Raw genomic sequence first — 23,111 nt, forward strand, 5'->3', positions numbered from 1 at the left:
CATGTTTCCATCTGAGGCGCTGTTTATTTTTGAAGAAATATCCAGTAAATACACAACATTTATAAGAGTTTTAACCATTCAGAGAAGACTTCAGAAAGGGAAAATAAAAAAGGCTCGACAATGTACCTTGCGTTTATTAAAAGTTTATACTACAATAGCAAAACAAAATGTACAAGAATGTTAGAAACAAACGTGTCAATGGTATACATACACAACGAAAAATGAAGAACAAAATTTTTGACCGGACAATGCTGAAAGGTTAACAAAAAAAATGGAATCCAAAAAATTATACAAAAATTATCAAAGGATGAGGGAACTATAACATTTGAAAGCTGAAAAAGAAATAAAGAAAAAAAAGAGCAAAGTCCATTACAATGTACTTGCAGAAAGCTGGACCTCATTTACTTCCAGGCAATCTTAAAAGACCTCGCAGAGTCTGAAAGTTGATTTACTGATGCATGCTTCCGGAACCTTAGACGGTAAAAAACATGAACTAATTTTTGAATTTGCAGTTTTGTTTCGTAGTTTACCTCTTCAAAAGTCACCTCCGAAAAAGGCTTTTGTAAAACATTTACCAGCAGGTTAATAGATACTAAAAAATTGTCCAACCTGAAAGAGAAATACATGTATCGAGTTTCCAGAGCTACGGTTACGTCTACATACTGTCAGCGTGTTCCCACGTAATTCCGATTGGCAAGGATGGATCTAGACCTATGGATAACATATTCCATGCTTCAAATGCATGACGACTTGTGAAACTCGCTGTTCTTGTACGCAGATTAAAATTTACACTTCAATCTATAGGTAGAAGCTGAAATTAAAACAGAACAAATTACATTTTCAAGGAAATAAACTTTAATGGATAAATAATCTGCATTTTGGAAAAATTTTAAAGTCTAATACTACCTTTGCTGACTGGAACTGCGTCAGGTCAAGTTCTTCATCCTCGTTCTCACATAAGCATATAAAGTGAAAGCAAGTGTGCATAAACAAGAACTAAAAGAACGATAATGCCAGAAGTGACTTTTCCACAATATTATTTGAGGAAAACAAAGGCGCAGTTCTGACATGACTGGTTCTTGGGGTGGTTTCAGTTAGCAATCATTCTTTCCAAATATTATAAAACGTAATAGAAGGTGGCTGCATGTAAAGGTTCCAAAAACTCACAGTGTGACCTTTCACTTTCAGGTTCTTTTACCTACGACCGCGATATGACATGACCACGATATTTTGCTGTCATAGGCAATTAACTCACTGGAGGAACAACCTTCTAGGTGACACCATTGGTGAATGATAACTTGTCCTTTATATACAGAGGAATCATCATTATGCTGCACTCGAAAACACTTAAATTTGGTCCATTCGAGGGAAATTCGAAACCCTCCGATTGAGACTAAGGTCCAAACGAATTCGAGTGAAATTTGTTCTCTCCATGAGATCAAGATTTCACTCGAGTTTCCATTGGAAGAGGTACTTTTTAAAATTGTTTTGATCAAGATTTAAAGCGATATTCACTCTAAAACGATTCGTCATTCTTGGGTACTCTTTTATTCTTGAAGCATATCCTCAAATTGTTTCGTATTCTCCATGGTTCTGTGATTAACTTAAATCTCTGCAATGGCGAATTAAAAAATAAAAAGGTGAAACGGCAAATGAAAACATGTTCTATATGACAAATTGAAATAGAAGTTTCTAGCAGCACGTCTTTGTCCAAATAAATCGTGGTAGATGTACCAACTTGAACCTAAATAACTAATATTTTTCCCAGTATCTTTGGAAATGTTTTGTACATGTATATTAAGTTTTAAATTTGGAAAGGCTTAAAAGATTCACCTTAATTTATGTGACAAAAAATTAAATATGAAACTTAAGTCCTCCTTGGTCTGCACATGGTCTGCAATTACAGATACGCAATAGTTTGAAATGTACCATATGTACGCTTCATGATTCCAAAGAGTACAAAATTCACTCCATTCGAGTGAAAACTCACTCCCTCTGATTGAAGCAAGGGACCAGATGAATGGAGTGAAATTTATTTTTTCCTCCATTTGGTCAGGATTTCATTTGAATTTCCACTCAAAGGGGTTCTTTTTCCCAGATTGTAGTGATTGTCACTCAAACTTAATTTCACGCTTTCGGATTTAAACAGTACGTCCCACAATCCTTTGCGTAATTTTTTATATCAACTGTGACCATTTTGAAACTGAGCCCTTCAGTGGATCAAAGAGGCTACTGTACAGTCTTACGCAAACAAAGATCCACACAACGAAAAAAAATCTATACAAGTGGTGTCCCCAGAATTCAATATACTGTACATTGAATAACTCGATTTGGTGCACGTATTATTTGCACGTGCCTGAGGCGCCTTTCCATAATGTACGTTTTTTTGATACGTTGCGTGCACGAGGCATCGTAGTGTCACTTTCGTGGACACAGAAGTCGACCCCATTAACATATCAGACCTGTGCGTTGAGTTCGGCCCTCCAACTCGCCCCAGCAGCGATTTTGACGGATACGCAATGCCATTGGCGCAGTTGTTGACACGCATGTGGAAAGGTGCCTTTACTTTGCTGCATTTTTTTACCTACACTCTTGCTAGCTGTACCTCTTTTTTCTGCTATTCTTCACCAGTAGCTGGTAAACTATGGGTAGCCGTCAGTACAGCAGCGCGGGACTAATCCATAAAACGAAAAAGAAAAAATCCCACGCAGCAATTAAAACACTAAATAATAAAACGCCACTATGCCAAATTTTAAACGCAAAGGAGCAAATGCAATTTTGAAGCAAAATTTGTTACTAACCATGATTGTGAGCTTTCTTCAAATTTGGCATCCTAAACCGTTTAATGCATATTTGAAAATGAAACTATGGTCTATAGAATGAAAAACTGCCCAGTCACGATCACCTTTTAAAAGATTAAGTGAATGAACCATTAAATTAGCAAAGATTGTTGACATCTATGACAAAATGTGCCACCATCTCTTGTCAAATCAGTCTGTCACAGTCAAGTATGATAGCCCGACTCCTGCGGCTTTTGTGCAGTCGTTCTCATTCCCGGTGAGTACCGCTGAAGCTCCACCATATATCCTCGCATCAACGACAGGGGTACATCAGAGGGCACGTGCACCTCAATGAGGCTGCGATTTCCCCACGGTGGCATGACCACACCCATGGATAACATCCGGGTATTGGTGCCGAAGGTCAACTGGTCACGCGGGTACCAGTATTTGGAACACATGTCATCTTCGTAACACACCTAGAATAAACAATGCAATAGGAAACGAGCTGACTTTAGGTTAATTTCATATCAGATGGAATGACATAAACATCTTATGTGCTCTTTTAACTCGATGATTTTTTTTAACAAGAGAGACACTTGACAATGGTAAAAATGAAAATGAACCTAGGTTCTCTTGTTCACATAGAATTTCATTTGCAATCTGTTCAGAATAAGTTAACATTACAAAACCGTGATGTAAATTAAGTTCTTGTTAATTTAAGCCCAGACCGGTCCCAGATCGTGTTGCTTAATATACAGATTCCAAGTGTGTGCGTTTAACACGGCAGGTTTTTCTTGCCGGTCGACTGACTCAGAAGTGTCACAAAAGATTTTCTTTAAAGAAAATTTCTTTATAGAATGTCTTTTTTGTCACACTTTATAGTTACATACACATAACTAAGTAGCGTGGGTTTACAGTTATCTTGGATTGTTTAACTACAGTATCCAACGAAATTTGGGCATGCTGATTCTATACATTTCAAAAATGTGGTACTGTTGTGACACAAAGGTACCCCTGGTGAAAGAGACATGAAAAATGCAACAAGCCAGATTTTCGAAGGTATATTTTAATCAAACGTGATCACATTTTTGATTGTACATCGAAGTAGTGAATCCAGGGATCAAGTCTGAGTATACTGGTTTAAATTTCGTATTAAAAGAAATGTTTGACTTTTGTGCGGTAACAATTTCCGAAGTTGCTTAATGAGGGAGCCTCCGAGTCAGTTTTTGTGTAGTACGTTATATTGGAACCAATCTTTTTATTAAAATTGCCAGTATTTCAAACGCTTAGATTCAACCTCGAAGCGTGTGCATGATGTGAAATAAAATCTGCGGATTTGCCGAGATTGGCAGCTCTTCGTCACTATGAACATGCAGAAAAATCACAGTACGGGAGAAAAAGGCAAAGGAAAGGTTGTAACAAATCCAGTGCTTCTCACTGATGTTGCTTTCTACCGCTCCTTGGCGTGCATGGTCACACACTTCGGATGAAATTTGATCCAATTTTAATCAAACTTGACTCATTTCACACTTGGCATTTGATTGCACCTTCCTTTCAACGTAATTTGGAAGCGGTGTTTGCCAGTATAGTATCCACCTTTCCACTAAGGTGGTTGGCCAGTCACAATACAAGTTGCGCCCACCCAAACTTAAAGTTTCTTGTCTCCCAAAAAGTGTGAAATTGTTGTTTCGTATAATCAAACTGCAGCTTAGAATGTAATCTTTTCACAACTGAAGACTTAATTTAAATCACGATTACAACGTTTGGCCCTGTTCAATCAAATTGCTATGTTTATGCCACTGGATGCAGTTTAATAGATCATGATAATTAATTATAATTAGTTATAATTAATAATTGTGGAAAGGCCAACAGAATGAGGATACTAAACCGAACGTGGTTTTGTTCTGTTATTGTAAAACCTATTCTTATTTTCCAACAACAAACAGCATCCTGAGATGGTTCAAAGAAGTAAATAAGATTAGCACCTTGTTACAAACTGACGGAGGTAAATTGAAAAAGTTACCAAAGTACTGGTACTTTCCCTAAACCAAACGCATTAAACTATGAAACGGCATAATTAATTAAACAACCACCGACGTCTGGAACAGTTTCAAGTTTGCGAAGAACCAAAAGCCTAAAAAGCAAAGAACCAATACAGTCGTGTAACAATTAGGGATGGAGTTCAGTGGTTAATACACTTGCGAAATAAATTGTTTAAACTTCATTTGGCAAGAACAAAACAATGAGTTGCCTTACATAATAGAAAATATCAGTCAAAACATCGAAAATAAGCTTCAATTTGGTACCACATCAATGGTTTTTTGCAATTACTTTGAGAGACAGTGTATGTGACGTTTGGGTGGTGTTTTATTTGGGGGAGAGGGACACGCTACATTGGAAGTTTGAAATTTTGCTTTCCCTTCATAACGTGACCCCTGAATTTTTCTGACGAACGGCACCGCCGACTTACAATAACCATACTATCACCGTATCTCTATCAACCAATGTTGTACTTAGTGATATCCCCAAGTCCCGAACTCAACGATTATTTGAGGAAATTAATAGATATAATGTACTTTAGGAACAGAAGGCCTAAAAGAGACGTTTTCTACGAACTGTGGCTCCAATGGTCTGCAGAGAAATGCCGGTGCTGAGTTCGATTTTTGCAATCACGCCCAAATGAATTAAAATTCCAGAAAATTGTTCGCTCTATCCTAAGTTTCAAGCATCGTGTGGCCTGTAGTGTTAACGATTTGTTCCTCCTAGTCATATGGTCAGTGGTTCGAATCTAACAGGTAGCACGTTAAATAAATATCTGTGAAGGCAAGAGCTGGTTATGTTGACATAGCCATTTGTGGGTTAAATGGCAGTCTCTAGCTGCAAACTCGAAGGCAGGTGAGATATGGGTTTAGAGATGTTTATTGGCCTGGTGGGTAGGGATAGTAATGATGAACACAAAACAGTAGCGTGGATATGGGCGCTTGGTAAATACACAAATAGAGGATTTTCAGTTACGTGATTTTTGACGGTCAACGTTCAATTTACACAGATGTGCTCGCACCTTCAAGTCTCTCACCATTCATGGAATTACCAATAGAAAAATCCAGATTCGAAAATGCATTCGTCTCAGCGGACATGGTACGTCTCCTGAAATGTCATGTTACTTCGCGTGATATATGACATCCTAAGAAAAATTATGTAGAGAGCAGACACTGGACAAAAATAACTCGATAGGTTGCAGTTATTAAATGTCGAAGGCGGAATGGCACGACCGAAACTCAATATCACAGGGTCAGTATAGCAAGGTATACTCCAAAAAATGCACGTGCCAGACAATAATTTTATCCACGTTTCATATTCAGTTGGACAGTGTGCAAAGCAATTCAGTTTCATTGACAAAACTACACTACATAAACATTTCAAAGATTGTGGTACGTTTTCGACATAAAGTCCAATCTCTCTGACTTAAGGCCAGATATCAAGAAATACAATATTTTTGAAATTTATGGTGTGTTTGGGTATAGAGGTTGGTCTGATGTGGTGGGGGAACTTCTTGATAGAAATTTTCACCAAGCTTTATAAAACCTTTCTTATGAAAGTGCGTCAACTCTGTCTGATGCACATAGTAATTACTTATACTTTTTTGGGATTTTATAATTTTTCTAAATGTAGACTTTAATTTTATTTAATTTTTGGTTTACGGGTTTAAATGCAATTAAGTTTTTCTGCATTTAAAGGATCCAGGAAATGAATTTTTCTTAGAATCACTTTTTGTGTATCTCTGTACTCTTTTTCCATGTATGAAGACTGTTTGACATCTTTGTTGAGTTACGTGAACTGAACGGTGTACTTTTTCAAACATTAAAAATTTACCAAGAATTTTTGGACAAGTGAGGGCGCTTTTGCTTTGATGTAAATCAAGGAAGAAATGGTTCAGGTTGCATGCTTTCAAGTTCAAATTGTGAACCCCAAATTTTCTATCTGGGAAACATTTCTTTGAAAAGGATTTTTGTTGGATTATTGCCATATACTTCAACAGCAATAAATTTCCAAAGAAAATGAAATCTGCCATAGCAGTGTATAAAAAAATTTCTGGGCACAAATCAGTGCAACATTTAGATTCAGTGCCTTGGATGACATCGTAATTCTGCTCCTGAATATGGAAATTGCATTAGCATAAAACCAAAAAAGCATAAAAATATGGGTTAAAATTGCAAAACTACAATTTCAAATAAGGTTAATTGAAACCCAAATGCGATTTCAAGGATTTTTAAAAAAAATTATAAAAATATTTTTATTTCTTGGTTCCTTTAATATTTTGATATGATATATTCCTTTTAATGGAATTTTTTGCAGAGAGAAAAGTTACACAATTAAGAAAATTAGTATCCCCATCGAATTAATTTTGATTTTTTCCCATTTTAAAAGCATTTGAAAAAGTGCCATTTTCACATTAGTATGTCACTTGTATTTGACAGCATTTTCAATGGGAAAGCCATGCCCAATTTATCTACATTTAAAGCAAGATGCAGGACGAAAAGCGCCCCAGGCCTTTGTTTGATCGGAATCTCAGGAATTCTTTTCGGATGTCTTGGGGGATTTGCATATAGTGTAGCGTGTGTAAAGGGATTAGACACGCAGGTGGGTAGCTTTGTCCTAGGCCTATTCCTTGCTGGCTGTATAAATGTAGACAAGCTTGCGATCAAGGATGTTTGCAACTTATTAATTGATCTCCTTCACATTCTAATAAAATTGGGCACTCCTTCGTCGGTACTATCAAGGTTGCTTGTTAAAGTGAGTAATGTCTGACTTCCCTCGAAGGATTCTTCATTTGACAAAATTCCAGAATAGTTAATATGTCTGTGTGATACGAAACATTTCAGCAGTATTCGTAGACTGCAAAACTGCATTAAAATTTCAATCCATTGGTAGCTACACGGCCCGAAATGAGACGTGTAGATTTAAAGCATACAAAAGGAGTTCACTAGGCATGATGTTGCTGTGCATATTTTATCGATGAAAATAAAAAAACCTTCAGTTAACAACCATCTTCGGTGAGTTTCGATGCGTTTCATCAGACGGTATAATCGAACAAGCGCATTTAACTTGATTTGCATGTTTTTTCGTTCCGTGAACCTTACGCAGTTTGGGAATGATTGATTTTCCTTTTCACTTCATTAACCTCTTTTTATTTTGTTCTTCACGTTTCTTTTCCTGGGTGACTTTTCAACTATGTATGAAGAAACAAATTCAAGTACCACATGGAATTTATGCAGTGTTTAATGGGTGTTTTTTTAATGGAAGTCGGACTTACATGCCTTGTTGTAATTGCAATAGGGACCTAACCCTAAATTAGATAAAAAGTCCTTCCATGTTCTTACCGTGCAGCATGTCAACGGCACGCAGCAGAAAAGCCTCCGACCCACGATGTTGGTGACGGAGCTCGTTCCCATGGCAACCAGGAGCTCCACGTTCCTGAAATGCGTCAGTGGTACGCTTTGGAAGTGCACTGTCTCCTGGTTTGTCGTTGTCAGCTGGTACCCATCGGGCTTCGACGAACCGGAGCCTGTTGACCGGGGTGTTAGCTTTCTAAAAGATGTTGCTAGAAATATTCAATATGGAAAGAAAAAATGAAATATTCTTGACCCAACATTTGCTCAGAACAGTCGTTAATGGTGATAACTAAGTAATATTTGATGCATATTTACCTTATGTACAAAACAAAGGGTGCTTAGTAACAAAAATTAATGTGTGTTTTGGTCAATTTTCAAGTACGCAAAGCATGTTAACCCGAACTGTATATATTACGCCCATATATCCTCCTCATATTAAAAATGACTTGAGGATTAATTTACAGAGATTCGAGACGCTCGTTCAAATTCCCGCAAAAAATGTTACAAAAAACTCAAAGATAAGTTGGCACTGTAAAGACGTGTTTAAGTTTTTATTTTTAACTGGCAGTAGACGTTTTTCATGCTATAGACAAATTAGAATCATGTTCTCGAGAACGATCGCTTTTACAAATCCAAAGAAAGCAAAAAATTATGGTGAAACTACTTAAAGCCAAATAAATAAACCATTCAAGATGAAAACGAAAAATGGAAAAACAGAGAACCAGTTCACCCTCAGCACAATAAAGGGCCCTGCTCCATTTCAACCATTGTTGAACTTAAAAAGTACATGTATGTGTGGCCCATTTGCTTTTCAAGGCTACGTACACACCCTTTTGCTTTTCAGCCGAAAAGAGAATCAGCCTGTGATTGGTCAAAAACGCTCGGCCGGTAAGCATCGGTCCCTTCACTGGGGGTCTAAGGGCTTTATGGGTGCCCCAGCGGTGCGGCTCCGGCACCCACTCCTCGCAAACGTGGAAGTTAACATTGGTGAAGGGTAAGGACTGGCCGTGCAGGAGGAAACATTCGTCGGGGTACAGCATATCTGCATATGGGGAACAAGATGGCTCTATCAAAGTAGTGAAAGAAACGGCAGTAACAATAGTCATGGATATTTAAATTCGTTGTAGTAAGTATTGGAGTGTTTTTACAAAATAAAGTTGTTTACAATTTCACCCAATCATATGACATTGGAAAGTTTAACCTGCACATAAAACAAGGTCATTTGGGAACAAAGAACGCGCGCGAGTCCGTGTAGGGCGGCGCTGATAATGGAGATCAATGGCACTGATGCGGCAGACATTTTGGGCATGCGCTGTTGGAATACCGATGTGGATCATCATGACTGAACTTCTTTTTATTGTTTTAACTTGTGCCCTGGTTTGGTTTGCATGACCTTGCACATTCTTGTTTCAACTGCTCCCCGAAAATGGCGTAGGCATTAGCTTTTCTCTAAAGGCAAAAGAGTGAAAACTCACTCTCAAAGGGATGAGTCCCTCATGAAATCAGTCCAAAGGAGTGAAAAACCACTCCAAACGAGTGAAAGAGTGAACCACTCGCAAAGAGTGAAACACACTTTACAAGAGGAACCATATAAAGGAAAATCTTTTTCGAGTTGTCCTTTTTATGGCTTTTTGGCAAAGTGGAAATCTCACTCTTTTGGAGTGGTTTTCACCCGTTAAGAGTGCTTTTCACTATTTTGGAGTGGTTTTATAAAGGAATCACTATTTTTTAGGGCGAGATTTTCACCTTTTGCATTTAAAGAGATATACATCCGGATTCAATGAGCAAGTAGTCTCGTTCCTGAACCTAATAATCATTGGCAAATTTAATCAAAGACCACAGTTAACCATACCATAGTTCGACTAATTCTGACCTAATGCACTCTTGTCGACGATAATTGGACTAGTCTCGTCGACTATTCGCAACCAATAGCACAACGCAGATAGGACCAGTTGTTAGAAAAAAACAATGTAATTATGTCATTATTTGTAATCATTTCACTTATCTGTTGTTATTTTTGCCCTCCTACGGCTACTGTTCTCCTCACAGGCCAAAATGACCTGACAAAGGCTGATCAGAGTCGTTCGCACTTGAACGTCACACCACATGCGCTTGGTTGTCAATAACCAATCACAAGTTAACTACTGGTCCTGGATCGAACTAGCTCCACCCTGACATATGTAACTTGTAGATCCAGTATCCATCACAAACCAACAGAACATGACGTAAGGCAAGTTGTGTGACGTAATGCCTGGGATGTATCCACGGACGTGTATAATAAAATCTGGACTCGCAGTGCCCTTAATCAGCTTGTAGAGACTGTTGGATCCACTCGCGGCCATTTTACCGAGCCGAATACAAAGCTTTCCTGGCAATGCCCGCCTTTCTTCTTCCTGACGTCAATAGAAGGGAGCGAACCCACGCATTTGTATTCGGCTCGGTAAAATGGCTGCTGCTTGGCTTCTTTTTCATACAAAGGCGTTGCAAGTTCAGGATTTTTATTTACGTCCGTGGATGTATCTTGCACGTGTCGAACGGTTTTTAAAAACCACCGTTATGCAAGAGTAAAAGGCCTGAATCGTATACCATGTGGAAAAATTTGAGGCAACACAGAGTAGACTTAAATACAGTAAGGATTTTCGGAAACGTTTTGGTCACGTGACCATGTCTAACGGAGCGCATTGCTCTCTCAATAAATCCGATCTTTTGGTGTGTGGACTACATAACCTAACTGGGAGGGGTTAATTGTACACCCATTTTATACCTGCAAGGAACTCTCCGTAAGACACTGTCTCCGGCAACCAGCTCCGGCCTTCTCCTAATTCCTTGGAGCCCCTCTCGATCTCACTGCTGACAGCGAACTTGAGTTTTCCGCTGCTCGTGTGCGTCCTGACGACCTCCGCGAACTCGTCCCTGGAGACGGGGTCCAGCTGATGCGGTATCCAGGAGGGTGGGACCGGCTGGCTGTTGATCACCGTCCCTGGCGTCGTGGATACGTGCCATCGGTCAACTTTGGGGGTGCGAGTCATTTGTTGGGCGATTATGACCTTGGATTCAAGTTGGGGAAAGCGAATGGGGTATGGATAGATTACTGCATGGGACCATGTTTTTTTCAACCTCGGCTTCGTGTGTCGATCACTACACTACTACATGCATAGCTACCCTCTCGCCGTGTCATTTTAGTGACGTATTCAGCGCACAATGCCCTTTTTTGAAGGAAATGAAAACGGCAGCACTACAGAAAGGGTACATGCACATCCCTGATTATAATGGTAAACCAAACGGTATCACGCGAACATAAAAACGTAGACAGCGTTGGGTATTTCACTCGATGATTTCTGTGGTTCTAGACACTTTCAACTCGGAAAGCGCATGTCTAAAGCTTACTCCTACTTCTAATGCTCTTTTTGTCAAACCGGACAGCAGTTCCGGAAGAAAAATATAGCGGTCCTTAAACATGAGGTTAAATGAAACTTCCGCTGCAATGGATGAAAAATATCAGACACCAGAAAATCCTGTTTCCTACAAGGAACCTTGGCTGGTGGATATTTCTCCAAGCACTTGTCTACGTACGGTTATCACCCATTCCATTTTGATTCGCGAAAATGAAAGTTCGGATCTTTGGCCTGCTGCGCTAGTCTTCCTATAGAAGCGAGGGTGGACCTTTCAAAATGTAAAATGTGTCCGTGCAGTTATTCTGATCAAGCGGCCATCCCATTATTGCTTGAATTAAGGTTTTTCAAGGGAAGCTCATGCTTTCCTATATTGTAATCCAAATGCTTTCCGATATTGTAATCCAATAAAACGTCAACACCAAGCGTCAGGGTTACATGCGCAGAGTTGTCGCATAACCTCATAACTTCATCAAGGCAGGCCATTACTTTAAATAGATCTTTCTTTTTCACAAATACGCACTTGTATGGGTACATTTTTGGAAGACCTTGTCAGCGCCAAAGCAAGCCGTGTTTACCTCACGCTTTGCTACAGAAGGTAGAGAAGTATGGATATTTTTAAGTTGTTGAAATTGGAGATTGCTGTCGACGATAATCTGGATGGGAGGTGTTTCGGTTATCCTCTACCGATTCTTTTTTAGAAACCAGAATGATAATGGACGGAGAGACTGGAAAACTGTCTCTTAATGAATGCTTCTCGTATGGATCATGCCTTGAAGAACAAACCAAATTCAATAGGGTTGTGGTACAATCAAAATAAAAAAATCTGATATCTGTACGGAGATCTAGAAAAGCCATATCAAGCTTGATGATATAACATCATTGCAGGCAAGATGTCGAAAACTAATATGCTGAGATAATTTACAATAGAATGACGACATCCTCGGAGTTGGATGCCGACATAATTTGATAGTTTATCGCTTACTTTTAAGATAACATTATTTTGTGTAGTGTGGATGATGGGATGAAGTATTTAAAAATGACTTGCTTGCAAAATGTCACCCTGATATGAAATATATCAGAACCTCAACACAATCGATGGAACTTGCAGAGCTCCTTACATCAGTCAGTACCACGAACCAGGGTTTGAAAAAATTGTACCACGGAGGGTTTATAAGAATGCCAATTGTGCACTATAAGAGCGCATTGTTGTGGGAACAATATGGATTTTCAAACTGAATGGTTTCAGGCTACGTAAAGTTCGTATAGGATGTAAGCGACCCAAAATAATTAAGAAGCACGTTGCATGTGTGGAAGCTACCTTTTGCAAACTTCTCTTTGTCGTATACAAAGGACTGCGAAGAAAGAAATGACAATGAAACAGCACAGGACTAAAAAATCTCATTCCCTGTCCATTGTTAGGCTTTACGTCGAGAAGCTGACAAGATCCAACGGGATGCGGTGAGTCCATATTCATTTTCCTTCTTTTTGGTTTTCCCTACAAGGTTGCAACCCAGAATTTTACTTTGAAGAATCAAAGTAGTATCAATGGTATACAACGCCAACATGTATTTTCAACAACTACCCGGACAAAGATCTTACAAGCCGAGGTGCTGGCATACACGAATTCAAACGGTACCATTTATGCGTGTAATTGGTAGGTTTAAAGTTGACTTGGAGTAGATAAAGCGAAAAACGTCTCACATGTTGCGGTTTATAGTCTATTTGCTATACTTCGTTTTCTGTTTTCTAATTGATTAAACTAAATAATTAGTTACTCTCATTACAAACCATTATTAGCTTTGAGCGTATTTTCCCTTTAATGTAATACACAACAAGGCAGTCTAGCTAAATCTTGGAGATGTCTAATGGGGTAATTTGTGAGGTTATTGCATTTTGGAAATAAGGCAAAAAAAAAAGCAAAACCCTTTTATACTGTAACCTGTGAATTCCATTTGAAAATGTTACATTGGAAATCTCCACCTGCCCAGTTACCTTTCAGTATGCTGGGAAGTAAATTTGATTTGCTAAATCGTATGAAAGCGATGTGTTTTTCACAGCGAATCTGTTTACACTTTGACCTCAAACTCAAGACTATTAATTAAAGTAGTTAACTTTTCTCTATAACCTTCCAACCAAGGACCAGCTTCAGGAGAAGAACTGGGTTTCACAAATCTTTCAGATGTTGACAGGAAGAAGAGGGGGTTTTCTACTCACTTCGTTGGGGTCAGGGCGAAAGCCTTCCTGCCTCCTTCCTCCGTCTGTAGCCATGGACACAGAGTCTCCTGAGTAGTTGTTACCTTCAGCGAGCCTTGCCAGAGGAACCGGCCGGTCACTAGCTGAGGATCCCCGGCTCTCTGCGATGGACGCGTGGCGGTTGGATCGGGATCCTGACACCACAGACATTGCGTCCGTCGGACAGAAATCTGGAGCTGCTTCGACGACTAGAGAGTCAAAAAGAGTGGTGTAAATGGAACAATCAATTACAAAAAAAATGTTGCATGTTCAGTTCTTAGTATTGCGTTGTTTTATGTCCACGTAAAACTGTCGACGATGTGTTACCAATACGAGTGATTTCTTTTATAAAGACCCATATTTCATGGTATACTAACTATGGAACATCTGTCATTATCGCGGAGGTCACTCAACGAGTACATGTATATTAAACAATACATATTTTCTAAACACAAACGAAGCAATCCCACAATTATTGATTTTTCCCCTTATTGATTATTGTTTATTCAGTTATGTCTGGCTAAGTCTATCAGCCCAACATGTGCATGGCGTAATTTATTTGAGGCATAATTTCTGCATAGGCCTCCACCTCTTCACACCTCATAACCAACTAATGCCAATGACGTCATTGTCGACATGTTCTGTTAAAACTAATGACAATTATGATAATAACTTCGGTTAAAGATCGCAGGGCTATTTCTTCACGTCATTGCAAGAAAAACAAGTTACGCATCATACTAATAAAAATGTGATAAAGAAACGTGCACGAGTGTTAATAAGACTGTTGCACACAGAGTTGAGACCACATTAAAGAAGGATTTTTTTGTGGACAAGCAGAAACGACGATGAATCATGATATACATTCTTTTGTTATGGGCCTCGAGCTGGACCAAGAGGGAGCGTTCTTTCCTTAGCAATGGATGATCCTTCGGTACAACTGTGCATCGCTGTTTCACGAACGGCTATAGGAAACGCAAGCGTTGCAGTCATATCGCTACCAACAAAATGACTACTCCCAACCAGTGCGGCTCTGTTCAACTGCTGAGAGGGTGTTGCTTCTCGAAGCGGATCGGTGCACTTATTTTAGCGTTTTCCTTCATTTTTCAACCTTTTTTTTGTCTCAGAGGCGGGGGTCGACCCCCCGGATCCGCGCCTGATCCTGCCAGTATACAAAAATATAACTTGCCTCAACTATCCAACAGGACCATAATGGTGTGGGCTATTTTTAAAAGAAGGCCTGTGTTGGGTAAAAATTTCACGTTCAGTGTTAAAAATAGCACTGGTAAAGTGTTTGTTTTATGTCCTGGGTCAGTCAACTTTAATTGTCAGCTCAAAGTTTGAAGAGATAACTGAGTGTGGAAGGAATGCAGGGTAAAGATCGAACACACGACAAACCCACCGTTCTCCTTCTAACCTTTCGTATACTCAGGTGAATACGGCGCGAAATCGACACATTCGACGATACGGTGAACGCCAGTGATTGTGAAGGTAATATCCGTGACTCATTTTGCTATAGTCGACAAGCACTTGCCACCATGATGGAGGTACTGTCGCACCTAGGAGCTGCTGTTGGCGATATGCTAGGCTGGATTGGAGAATACGAGAGAGGAATCCTGGGATCGATTGCCGTTCTGATGGTGCTCCTCGGGACATACACCACTCTTGAAAATAAAACACCCGAGTCCCCTAGGTAAAGAAAATGTGGTTGTCCACTGAAGTACACAGTTGGGGCACTCTATAAAAGTCTGACACTTTTCTGTCCTTGTTACACCTGACCTATGTAATTTGACAAGGAAATGTATCAATAAAATTGACTTCAAATTATCATTTGTTTGGCAGATAATTTGCAATATTTTATTCACTCTTGGAAAACAAGGAATGTGTTTTAAACTTAAATCATGCGCTAAATGTAACAAGGACGGGAAACATGGACACCCAATGTGTAGATGACCCGGTCAGATATCTAGCATGCAATAGTTAGGCTGAGATTTTGAACGTGTCAGGCCAGTATGCATAGGCCTACATGTATGTGGAAAGATACAATATGTGTAAAGTAATGCAAGCAGTTCATGTAAGTACTGGTCAGACAACGCGCTGTTAATTAACAGTATTATAGACGTGTGTGGGCATCAACCATCTGCCATTAGCTTCTCTAGGCGCACACGTGTCGCGTACTTAGATCTTTGTGCACAAAGAAGAGTTTTTTACGCAACAACAATTCTTTGGGGAGCTGCACCTGTACACGTGCGTGTAGAAGTTTGTGGAAGTTATCACGAGCCGAAGGGGTTGTGCATCAGGCACTTACAACGGCTTGTGTAGCCTATCCGTAGTTTTTCCATTCGAAAGGGAGGGGTGTAACATGATGATAAAAGAAACGGCTTGAATGTATCCTCAAAGGCCCAATCTTTATACAAACGATTTCAAGAAACGTATTCTACAGATAAAACAGCATTCAGTCTACTGCTGCACTGCAGGCGTCCTTAGAAGTACGGAAAAAAGTGACATTAATATTTTGTCAATGATGGATTATATCGTCAAAATACAATTTGCAAAAGGATGAATCTTTAGCCGATCAAATTATTTTTGGTGTACTATCACAAAGATTATAGGTTATCATCGCCCCAATGAAAGTGGAAACTGTTGCTGTAGCTTGAACAATTCAACGTACATTTAGCTGTATTATGTATGGGTGCAGACCGAGATTTAAGCAAGCACAAACAGAGAACATGGAGTGTCTAATTTTAATCAAGAAACTGTTTTCAGAAAGAGTCGTTAGTTTAATTGCTCTTCTGTGAAATGAAACTCCGCATATTTTTTTGTTTGCCTAAGTTTCCACGAAATGCTTACCGATTTTTCCTGATATAGGCTAGGACCTACTTGTAGCTAAACAGAAAACAAAACAGGCAATAAAACACAAAATGACAAAACAAAACAAAACAATCAAACAAACAAACATCCCCCACCCCAAAAAGAGATAAATCATGATAAGACAGTTCACGCAGAATGGCATTGTATGTTTTATTGTCATGTCTTGCCATTGTATCTTTCAGGGTGACGATATAAGTCCCGCCCTTTGAGACATCTAATAAATCGTGTTATCAGCATATTTGAAGATTTTGCTGTCTATGTATGGAATTGGTCTCCTGGTCTTCCTAATGGAAATGAAATGATTTTTCCAGAAAGGTGAAAGAAGGAATGCAGTAAATGCTTAATGACGTGTCAGGACCTGAGGTGAATCCTGTAATTTTTTGCTGGCCCAATTTTTATTTTATTTAAACAGGTACCTATCCTCCGGAGTTCGGTCCACAAATTCACCTCTGATGAGCAACAAGCTAGCCTCCCTGCTCACCTATCCCAGTGCGTTTATCATTCCATGTTTCTGCATGTATGTTAGCAGGAACGCCACACACATAAACATGATCCTTGCGACACTCATGGTTATCCATTATTTACAGAGGTAAGCAGTAACGGGTATTTAGAAGGGTAGGGGCAGCTTTAGACTCTTCAAATTAAATTTAAAGCTAACAGACCAAACTGTCGCTTAGAGTGACAAGTTGGGGGAAAAAGTGTCTTGCCACATTCGTAAACGTCCTGCAATGTCGCAGCGGGAGTCCGACGAACAGTGATGCTCAGTTTTGGAAATAAAAATACATTTTATAACCTTTTGTACGAATTCAGTCGAAGCATGGGTGTTGATTTCACGTTACATATTGAAGCCACTCTCCGTAGAAATTAGCACAAAGTAACGTTCATGGTGCTTGAATGTTTAATTTGTGATATCGTGACCAACAGCACAATCTTAAACCCTTTTTGAAAATCACTCGATCTATAAAAATGTACATCAGTATAACTACTCCCTTGGTAAAACTATACCATTCATAAAAAAATGGAAAGGTCACCTTTTTAAGCCGCAGGTTTTTTCTGTGTTTTAGGACGTTTATCTTTGGATTACTGTTAAATGGGACCAGCAAAATCCCGGTGCATGTATTTCGAATGTCGGCTACCTTTTGTGCACTGAATGGCTATATGATTGGCCGTTACCAGACCGAGTACGCAGTGTATGACGCTGACTGGTTAACAGACCCACGATTTGTTATCGGTAAGAAACAGTTTATGAATTACCTGTTATGTGACGGAGGGCGTAGGGGGATTGTACCGTTCATTGCACGTCACTTGAAGAGGTTTTACATGGTGTTTATAATGGCCTGACCTAAACGGAACGGACTCTAGAAATTTGCTTGAATTTGCCTCTTTTGTTGGCTGCCTGTAGCTGTGCCCATAAATCTTAGACAAATCCTGGAAATATTCCCAAATTTTTAAGTTTAACAACGTGCTGTTTAAGATTACGAGGGGGGTAGTTATAATAATTAATAAACTAACTTTAATAGGTGTGGCTCTCTTCTTCATTGGAATGGCCATCAACATCCACTCCGATCATATCTTGAGGAATCTTAGGAAACCTGGAGAGACCGGCTACAAAATACCCAGAGGTATGAGTTTTAATTAAACCAAAATGCAGTATTCTCAATACATCATGGGCCTGGACAACAGAAAAGTGCAATGCATTTTATGCACAGACATAACATGGAAGTGAACTTGTCGAACATTTATCAGTTACCACTTCAATAAACACCGAAATCAAGTTATAATCTTTGCACAAAGTGTCGCATTGGAAACTTTGATTGCATTTTTTTTTAAATCAAACTGTCGAGCTTATTGGGAAAGGAATGTTTGGGGAATCCCTTTTATGAACGTCAGTTTTATAACCGTCGTCAGAATCGGATATGAGGCTCAATCGTTCAAGATTGACCAATCACCTAAATTTTTCAGCCGCGTGACTGCATGCCCTTTGAAATGATATTTGAACGAGTCTTTCTTATTTGCTTTAAAACGTGTCTTTGTTCTTATAGACTGCGTAGGCGTATCCGTCTGTGAGTTGATCGGCACTAATCTCTGACAAAGACTTGATATGGTTGCACATAAAACACATAACTTGTTTTTCATCAAATCTAACAAAGTAATGAGAATGTCATTGAAATCTGGTGGGTTGGCTTTTTCATTTTCTTATTCATACACACCGTCAGCGTGTAGCAGCAAAAGAAACTTGTTGCTAATATGAATCGAAGCATCTAATTTCTCTTATGCCTAATTGCTTTCGCTATCTAAGTATACTTCATGGAATCTTCTGGATATTCTGACCTGGTCTGTTGTTTATGTCTTTCCAAAAAAATCCCTGTAATTGGAGGTTCGCCGGTGTTGGGTATTTTTTATAAATACATGTGTATATGGGTTTAAATGCTGATTCTGGGAAGGGAAATACTATCAAGTGAAACACACTGTTCTATAGCGTGGAGCACTATTATCAGACAAAATATTATACCTAAGTGCTCAATGAACATGATATAGTTCGATAACGAAAAGAACTATTACGTATTGTGCTCACTGCAGGGGGGCTGTTTGAATATGTGTCTGGAGCGAATTACTTTGGTGAGATCGTAGAGTGGACGGGCTTCGCCCTTGCATGCTGGACTCTGCATACCGCGGCATTTGCCTTTTTTACTGCCGGTTACATTGGTGTGATCAAGGCGTTTGCACATCATCGGTAAGGGTGGTATTGTTTATATTTCCCCTTTAGTGTTAAAGGAAGACACACGGTCCTTTGGGGCTAAATGTAGTTGGATACCTTAGAAAACCCCAAATTGGAATGGACCGGAGTGGAACAGAACAGAAGGCGGCGAGGTGGAGACACTCCATGGAAACGACTTTCAACGAGTACAGATAAAACGGCTGATGGTAGCCCATATCGGCCAGCTCAGCTGGACATAGTCAGGAGTCATGTAGAACATGTACATATGTACCCCTATTAAATTCACATGAACACAAATTGCATTGATGATGTTCTGTTTCGGTTCAAAGCCACATGTTGTTAATACACCAAACTGTGCAAATAAATAACGTCCATTTTAAACATCAAATATCTGGCTTTCAGGTGCTGTGTATTTAATCTTTTTTTTTTACTCCCGGAAATCCATAGGCTAGATAGGCCTATTCCTAAACAGTATAGGTATTCGAGTGGTTTTTGTCACTTTTTACCCGATAGAAAATAACATAATAACATAACATAACGTGAATTTCACCAGAACAATTTGATTTCAAAATGAATATAGATAGGTTTGGATATTTGTTGTTTGATTGGTACTTACTTCTATTGCTGTCGAATTCTCATTAATGGAAATGTAATCTTTGAGTCATTTTAACAAAACTGCACAGCCCTTTGTACATGTTAAACAAATGTGCAATATTTTATGCAGATTACATTTAAAATCTTGCAAAAGACGAAAACCAATTTTTGAATCATTCTATGAAATTTGAAAAATAATATTTTCATGAGAATATTTCTGTCCTCTTCCTGTTGACAGGACTGTCTTGTCTATGTTAGCCTTTACCTCGAATGTAGTTAATCATTGTGTATAACTGCTGACAGTGTTGTGCACCAAGACAAACTGCGTGCGACGCATACACTATAAAAACGCTGGGCACTTTTTTGCCCAAAGTCATGGGTACCAGGTGAATTGCCTAACTAATGGACAAAGAGATAACCCAACTGCATTGATTTTCTCCTAATTATCGGCAAATCATTTATCCAACGGTTGTAAAAAAAACTGTTTTTGTACTACAGTTTGTTAAACCTAGTGTTCTGCTCTTTTAAGTGATTCACCTGGTACCAAATGTATGGCAAAAACATTGCCCAGCGTTATTGAAAAGTGCCACGAACTCAATTTTCAGTACTTGTGTTAACTGGGGATTTTGGTCAAGAACCATGCTTTGGGTACACGCTGTACATAGAGCTACTTAACATCAAAATCTAATAAACCGTCTGAACGTCACGGACACAAAACCACGATATCTTGGACCTAAGCACGTTTCGCTTTCTCGGTTTAATGGACGAGATAAGTTCACTGAAATATAAAAGTAATTTGAAATGCTTTTTTCTCTCTTATTTCAGATGGTACCTGGCAAAATTCGAGGATTACCCTAAAAGCAGAAAGGCAGTAATTCCTTTTCTCATTTGATGGTAGTGGCATGACTTTTTTTACTGTGTGCTGAAGGACAAAGGAGCAGACAACTTGGAACATCATCACCTTTAAACACACATCAATCATTGTGTTAATTCCGTCTAATGTTCTATGCAGTGTCTTAAAAAGAATCCCATGAATTTCGTTTAAAGAGATAGTTTTGGGGGAAAAATTCCTCTGTGTTTTAAAATAAATTTTAGGTGTTCGCCTTAATTAAAAGAACCAAAAATAAAGATGTGCGGCTTTCCAAGCCCTTCTGATTTTATTTAAAGATCACTCATGCAAATTAGTAAGTTGAAAATATCTTTATGTAAATACATTGGTGACTGTAATAAAAAAACCCAGGTTTTAAGAGTAGACTGTGGCCCCACACATTTTTTTATTTCCCTTTGATATAACTATAATTTTTAATTGTATCCATATGAATCGCAGAGTTTTATCACACACCGTAAGGTAGGATTAAAAACCTGATTCAAGATTTTTGGGGTTATCTAAAGATAGTAAATCAGCATCCTGAAGCCATAGTTTGGCAGGGGCACTGCAGGAGGCTTCCAGAGAAAGTCAGCAAGGCTGAGCTTACTGAGTTCACTCAAGATCCCACCACCGGATCACTGTCTAACGTTGGTAATGCTGTTCGTCTACAGTTACGTCTACATATTTAACTTGTACTCAACATTATTAATGTTCACCACAAAACAATGCTTTCATTACAAATCAAGTAATACTTCAATTAATTACAAATCAGCATAACACCATCATTTAACCCGATTAAATTATTCTCAGGATTGTCAGTATTAAGATTTGTGTTATTTACAACTGTAACATCCAGCATCATCACTGGATCAACATCTCCGCCATAATGTAACGACCATGAATAAATAAATAATAAATCAAGGTTTTGTTTTAATCAGCAGAGACTAGTGATCAGAAAGCCTTTTCTATTTGAGGCCGTAAGATACAAAGACGTAAATGAAACTTCGTCCTTCAACTTTGAGGACGAGTCGATCAAATTTCATGATGATCAATGCTATGGTGCGATTTCTCTCCAACTTGTTCAGTACGATACACAATTATGAATGTGACAAACAATATGTTAGTGACAAGTTTTAATTTCTCCTGCGACATGAAAGCTGTGCGGTCGTTTGGTTAAGATCAAGCCTGTCTGAGATTCCTCAAAACAGACGCAAGGTTTTGAATTCGACAGCTGTGCCAATACATGTGCCCTTGTTGAAACGGCAATCACTCTGGAACGCTCTCACCCGCCACTTAGCTAGAAGAATGTGTCGCAGTCAACCCGTAGTACTACCATTACATTGTACGTGTACTTCCAAGGGATACATGCAAACTGACTCTTTGATGGATAGTGAAGACACGATTTTGAGTAATGTTGAGGATTTTTGTGCTCGTCTTATGACTTCGTACCGTTTGTTTTCTCATAATTAGGCTCAAAGTCCTAATAAAGGCTCGTTTAAACAAACATTTTTTCTTGTGTAAGCCCGATACATCAATTTAAAGTATACATTTCGCCAAAGATCCCCTGGAAAATAGGAGACCCCGGCAATACGTGTCTCAAGGCAAGTCAGAGCCAACGTCACCCTTACCACTGGCTTATTTTTTAGAAGTTACCAAGCATTCAACCACACGAAGAAGATAGGGTTTGTATTGCGCATTTATAATGTCATATCAATTTTCAACCTGCATTACCTGTTGTGAATGTCATATTGAAAACACCCCATGCTCCTCAGAAACGATTTTCTCTTTCCAGTTAAATAATGATTAGGTTAATCGGGTTATGGTGACGGATGTGACGGTAATATTGCAAATGGAAAAGGGAACATGTTGTGTTAAGACGTTCGGCGGTTTTAATATCCGCCTCGAGCAGATGCATCCCCTCATCGATTGAAAAGAGCCGTGCAGGTTGGGAGTGTTTATTTTGTTGGTAGCGATACGACCGCATTTCCTGGTATCTCGCTCGTGAACCAGCGAAGTTCAGTTCTGATCAGAGGGTGAACCACAAAAAATAAACCCCATAGACAGCAGTGATAAATCCCCATACTTCGAAAATATTTTTTAAATACTCACAACTCTCACAGGTGTTCAGGCTGCACAGAAAAATGATGTTCCACATGTCCTCTTTCTTTTTCCTTTCAATTTTCGGGGGGTTGACCATTGAATTTTTGAGAAATTTTCACCAGTCCTTGTCCAGAACAATAGCCATTTTGAAAAATCATCCCT

At 39.0% G+C, this 23,111-nt stretch overlaps 2 protein-coding genes across 3 annotated transcripts; one reads left to right on the top strand and one right to left on the bottom strand.

Moving 5' to 3' along the window:
* Positions 1–4: 4 nt before the first annotated feature.
* LOC110976786 (uncharacterized) lies at positions 5–14,140 on the bottom strand. Its single transcript, XM_022230358.2, has 5 exons — positions 13,783–14,140; positions 10,938–11,220; positions 9,003–9,215; positions 8,162–8,382; positions 5–3,256 (listed from the first exon to the last, which is right to left on the bottom strand). The coding sequence occupies exons 1-5, from the start codon at positions 13,969–13,971 to the stop codon at positions 3,005–3,007; spliced, it is 1,158 nt and encodes a 385-aa protein (XP_022086050.1). The 5' UTR covers positions 13,972–14,140; the 3' UTR covers positions 5–3,004.
* A 263-nt stretch (positions 14,141–14,403) lies between these two features.
* LOC110976787 (3-oxo-5-alpha-steroid 4-dehydrogenase 1-like) lies at positions 14,404–22,353 on the top strand. 2 transcript variants are annotated; one of them, XM_022230359.2, is made up of 7 exons: positions 14,404–14,872; positions 15,230–15,490; positions 17,081–17,257; positions 17,733–17,899; positions 18,189–18,290; positions 19,249–19,402; positions 20,807–22,353. In XM_022230359.2, the coding sequence occupies exons 2-7, from the start codon at positions 15,336–15,338 to the stop codon at positions 20,871–20,873; spliced, it is 822 nt and encodes a 273-aa protein (XP_022086051.1). In that variant the 5' UTR covers positions 14,404–14,872; positions 15,230–15,335; the 3' UTR covers positions 20,874–22,353. The 2 variants fall into 2 exon arrangements, with proteins under 2 accessions (XP_022086051.1, XP_022086052.1); XM_022230360.2 differs by lacking the exon at positions 14,404–14,872 and having other exon boundaries at positions 15,014–15,490.
* Positions 22,354–23,111: the final 758 nt, after the last annotated feature.

This window comes from Acanthaster planci, linkage group LG01, assembly GCF_054643075.1.
Source record: "Acanthaster planci isolate LZ-2023a linkage group LG01, COTS_SCS, whole genome shotgun sequence".
NCBI classification, from domain to species: domain Eukaryota; kingdom Metazoa; phylum Echinodermata; class Asteroidea; order Valvatida; family Acanthasteridae; genus Acanthaster; species Acanthaster planci.

Coding starts and splice junctions, on each gene's coding strand:
- LOC110976786 (XM_022230358.2), bottom strand. CDS start 13,971: ATGTCTGTGGTGTCAGGATCCCGATCCAACCGCCACGCGTCCATCGCA. Junction 9,216..10,937: donor TTACGGAGAGTTCCTTGCAG/GTATAAAATGGG, acceptor CCCCATATGCAG/ATATGCTGTACCCCGACGAA. Junction 8,383..9,002: donor TTCGGCTGAAAAGCAAAAGG/GTGTGTACGTAG, acceptor GAATATTTCTAG/CAACATCTTTTAGAAAGCTA.
- LOC110976787 (XM_022230359.2), top strand. CDS start 15,336: ATGATGGAGGTACTGTCGCACCTAGGAGCTGCTGTTGGCGATATGCTA. Junction 15,491..17,080: donor AAAACACCCGAGTCCCCTAG/GTAAAGAAAATG, acceptor TTATTTAAACAG/GTACCTATCCTCCGGAGTTC. Junction 19,403..20,806: donor AAGGCGTTTGCACATCATCG/GTAAGGGTGGTA, acceptor CTCTTATTTCAG/ATGGTACCTGGCAAAATTCG.